The 4,858-nt window shown below is 40.9% G+C and overlaps 1 protein-coding gene across 2 annotated transcripts in view; it reads left to right on the top strand.

Moving 5' to 3' along the window:
• The window catches only part of SLFN12 (schlafen family member 12), a 26,629-nt gene extending 23,282 nt beyond the window's left edge, over positions 1-3,347 (top strand). For both annotated transcript variants that reach the window (XM_011951839.1, XM_011951838.1), the window contains exon 4: positions 2,503-3,347. In XM_011951839.1, coding sequence (XP_011807229.1) covers positions 2,503-3,098 — 596 coding nt within the window. In that variant the 3' untranslated portion in view covers positions 3,099-3,347. The remainder of the gene's footprint in view (positions 1-2,502) is intronic.
• The last annotated feature ends 1,511 nt before the right edge of the window (positions 3,348-4,858 follow it).

Genomic DNA, 4,858 nt, shown 5'->3' with positions numbered 1-4,858 from the left:
CCGAGAGATCTGCTGTTAATCTGATGGGAGACATCTCCCACTAGGTGCAGACAGACACCTCACACCTCACATGGCAGGGTACACCCCTGAGACAAAGCTTCCAGAGCAAGAATCAGACAGCAACACTCGCTGTTCAGCAATATTCTATCTTCTGCAGCCTCCGCTGCTGATAACCAGACAGACAGAGTCTGGAGTTGACCTCAAGCAATCTCCAACAGACCTACAGCTGAGGGTCCTGACTGTTAGAAGAAAAACTAACAAACAGAAAGGACACCCACTTGAGCAGGCAGTCTGTCGGTTCTCAGATCTCAACCTCCGTGCTGGAAGATCCACTGCTGTCCTCAAAGCTGTCAGACAGGGTCATTTACCTCTGCCGAGGTTTCTGCTGCTGTTTGTTTAACTATGCCCTGTCCCCAGAGATGGAGTCTACAGAGACAGGCAGGCCCCCTTGAGCTGCAGTGGGCTCCACCCAGTTTGAGCTTCCTGGCAGCTTTGTTTACCTACTTAAGCCTCAGCAATGGTGGGCGCCCCTCCCCCAGCCTTGCTGCTGCCTTGCGGTTAGATCTCAGGCTGCTGTGCTAGCAAGGAGGGAGGCTCTGTGGGCGTGGGACCTGCCCATCCAGGTGTGGGATATAATCTCCTGGTGTGCCGTTTGCTAAGACCCTTGGTAAAGTGCACTATTAGGGTGGGAGTTACCTGATTTTCCAGGTGTTGTGTGTCTCAGTTTCCCTTGGCTAGAAAAAGGGATTCCCTTCCCCTTTGTACTTCCCAGGTGAGGTGATGGCTTGCCCTACTTCAGCTCTTGCTGGTCGGGCTGCACCTGCTGACCACTACTGATTGTCCGGCACTCCCCAGTGAGATGAACCTGGTACCTCAGTTGAAAATGCAGAAATCACCTGACTTCTGTGTCACTCGCGCTGGGGGCTGGAGGCTGGTGCTGCTCCTATTCAGCCATCTTGCTCCGGGATCCTGAATGATCCTTTTAATGTGCTGTTGTATTTGGTTTGCTAGTATTTTCTTGAGAATTTTTGCATCTAGTTTCATCAGTGATATTGGCCTGTAATTTTCTTTTTTATGTGGTGTCCTTGCCTGACTTCATGATCAGGGTAATGTTAACCTCATAAAATGAGTTTGGAAGTATTTCCTCCTCTTCAATTTTTTGGAAGAGTTTGAGAAGGATTGATATACTCTTGTATTTGTGAGCGATATCTTTAATCAACTTTGAAAAAACTATAATTGTTTATCTCTTCAAATATTGCTCAGCTTAGTTTTCTCTCCTTTCTCTTTGTGGGACTCATATTATAAATTTACTAGAATTTTGACAGTTTCTGACATGTCCCTTATCTTCTGTTTTTACCTTTTTTTTTTTTCATTGAGTTTGAGTTCGGACTTTTGCTACCATCCTGTCTTCCTATTGATTAGTCCTGTTTTCTGCTATGCTCTGTCTGCTGTTAAACATTATCAAACAAGTTCTTAATACCACATACTGTGTTTTTCAGTTAAGGAATGTCCACACAATTTTTATCCATCAATTTTAGCTTTTCTAAGCCTGTAAGAGAATAAGGATATCTTCATCTTTTCATCTTTTTATTATTTTTTTGTTTTTAAATATATTACAGTTATTTTAAAGTCTCTTTTTGATAACGACAATATCTGAAGCACTTGTCAGTCTTTTTCTCTGATCTGGTTTTTCTCCTGTTTTCTAGTAATTCATTCTGATTTTTATTGTCTCTCAATTTTTCATTGTATCATGGATTACAAATTGTAGATACTTTGATAGATATTACACCTCTCCAAAAACGGCTATATTTACTTCTGGCAGGTCGATAGAGTACCACCTATTGCTTTTATTCCTTTGAAGATTTTTAAAATGCTTTTCTAAGTATAACAGTTTTTAATTTTGCCCTCACTACCAGATCATGGCTTTTCTAGTGCCGTAATGTCTCTGGTGTTTACCAAGATCCCTCCACTCTTTTGGGACTGGAATTTTTGTGTGTGTTTCCTGAGCACCATGAGACTGAAGAAACTTACATTCAGCTCTTTAGTCTCCCAGCTGATATTTTCTTCTGTGTTTCCAGCATCTCACCTGTATTAGCCAATGAGTTCAGGGAAATTAGTGTGTAGACTTTGGCTTCTCTGCAGTTTCATTTTCTCTGAGATTTTACTTCTCATATTCCAGCTCTTCTTACTTCTTTTCCTCAGAAATAATAAGACTGATTATTTCTCCTTGGACTTTATTTACCCATGCCATGATATGGAAAATCTACTTAGGGAAAAAGCAGGAGTGAATGTGAAGCTACTTCCTGTGTTTCACATCTATTAAAGACTGTGGCGCTTCAAATCCTACTTTTATTTGTGCTTTCTAGTTCTTTAAATTATTGTTTGATATATTTTATACAACGTTTACAGTGTTTTTGGTGGTCTTTTTCAAGCTACTCTGCCATGGCTTAAACGGGAAGTTCCTACTGTTTTATAATTTATTATCATTATTTCCTTATTTAGGGCTATCAGGAAGGATAACATACACTCCAGAAAACCTTTGCAGAAAACTGTTCTTACAACATGAAGGACTTCAGCAATTAGTATATGAAGAAATGGGCTCTGTCAGTAAGGGCTCACTAATTTTCTCTAGAAGCTGGTCTTTGGATCTGGGCTTGCAAGAGAACAACAAAGTCCTCTGTGATGCTCTTCTGATTTCTCAGGACAATCCTCCAGTCCTATATACCTTCCACATGGTACAGGATGAGGAGTTTAAAGGCTATTCTACACAAACTGCCCTAACCTTAAAGCAGAAGCTGGGACAAATTGGTGGTTACACAAAAAAAGTGTGTGTCATGACAAAGATCTTCTACTTGAGCCCTGAAGGCAAGACAAGCTGCCAGTATGATTTAAGGTTGCAAGTAATTTACCCTCAATCCTACTATTTTACAAACACTCAAACAAGGAAAGACTTGCTGAAAGCCCTTTTTAAAGCCTTAAAGAGACTTGAGTCTGTGAGAGACCAGTTTGCCTTTGCGAGTGTCTCCCAGATAATCAGTATAGATTGCTTTCAGAAGAATGATAAAAAGATGTTTAAATGTTGTCGAAGGCTCACCTGATGGAAGATGGACTGGGCTACTGAGATATTTTTCATTATATATTTGATAACATTCTCTAATTCTGTGAAAATATGTCTTTGAAAACTTTGCAAGTTAAGCAACTTGATGTGATGTTGGAAAATTGGGTTTAGCCTATCTTCACTTCTCAGATATTGTTTGAGGGATATTAGGAAAATTAATTTGTTAACTAGTCTGTGCACAGTATTACTCTGTCTGTAGTTCCTGAATAAATTTTCTTCCATGCTTGAACTGGGAAAAATTGCAACACTTTTATTCTTAATGATGACAGTGAAAATCTCCCAGCATATGTCTAGAAAACAATGATAACTTACAAAAGATTATCCTTGATGAAACTCAGAATTTCCACAGTGGGAATGAATAAGAAGACAAAACTCATTTCCTCAAAACAAAAACTCCAGGAATTCTCTGGATCTTCTTGAGCTACTTTCACACTATTTTCTTGGAAGGGTTGCAGATTTTCTAATTGGTCAGCTAGCACCTTTAAAAAACTCACAAGAATGGTTACTTGATTTTTCTACAAGCAGTTCTGAATTAAAAAGGTGAGTTGACAAAATGTGGAAAATCCTCCCTAACTAAGATTTGAAGGAAAGCAGCCAAAGTGTAAGTAGAAACTCTTTTAGACAATGAGAGTTTACATCAACAAGAGGAAGGAGCACCAGGGTTTGGCATTTCCCACTCATCTAAGATGAGCTAAGGGACCGAGATGAAGCTCAGTGGAGTGGGATACACCCTTGACTGGGTGATCTGAATTCATGCCTAAGACGCTCAGTGGGATCTTGGAACAGAGACGTTCAGTGGGATCTTGGAACAGAGAATAGAGCCTAAATTACCCATCAGGGCCTCTGCCTTCTCCACCACTGTGCCCAATACCAGAGAAAGTGGATCAATGCATTCAGTATTCTGAGAAAAGTTTTACTAACACATATTTTGCCAAACCGAGATGATGTTTGACTATAAAGGAAACAGGCAGACATTCTTATCAAAGGATATAGGGAACTTAGTTCTCTTCTACCTTCTTGAAAACTATGCTGCAATGAAATCCAGCCAATGAAGAGAATCAAAATGAAGAACTTAAAACGAGAGCATACTTGCACTCCTGGAGTCTCTCTCCAGCCCTGAACTGTGGCCAGCACAGTGTGTCAGTCTGTATCAGTTGCTGGTATGGGTGACCTGGGCACAGGCAAGACCATCATCATCACACACTGTGTGCACCAGAACTCCTTCTGGCATCTCCAAGCCAGTTCACCATTGTGTGAACTGTGCACTGAAGGAGCTCCACTGGGACTCAGAGGCCTTGGTGCACCTGCAGCTGTGGAACATTGCAATGAGGAAAGATTGGGGAAATGACAAAAACGTGTTGTCTGGAATTTATAGGTGCATTGATTGTCTTCAGTATCACCAGGCCAGCCCCATTTGAAGCACAGTCAAAGTGGAAAAATGATTTGGACTAAATGTTAACTCATGGCAGATCAGTTTCTGTGGTTCTGTTGGCCAAGAAATGTGACCATGGGAGGATGAATGCAGAAACAGTAGCCTCAAGATAGGCCAGATCTACATGGAGCATAGTTTTGTAGGATGAGTTGAAACATCAGCAAAGGAAAATGTAAACCTGATGAAGCCTCCAGGTCCCTGGATGCCAAATAGACAAATACAGAATCTAAGAAAACACAGTAAGAGCCGTTGGCCCCGTTCCTATTTGGCATCATTGTAAGAAACCTGGGGTAGTGATAGCAGATGTA

Source organism: Colobus angolensis, unplaced genomic scaffold (genome assembly GCF_000951035.1).
Source record: "Colobus angolensis palliatus isolate OR3802 unplaced genomic scaffold, Cang.pa_1.0 Scaffold329, whole genome shotgun sequence".
NCBI classification, from domain to species: Eukaryota; Metazoa; Chordata; class Mammalia; order Primates; family Cercopithecidae; genus Colobus; species Colobus angolensis.
Note: the sequence above shows the minus strand (reverse complement) of the source record. Positions and strands in the feature narration are given on the sequence as shown.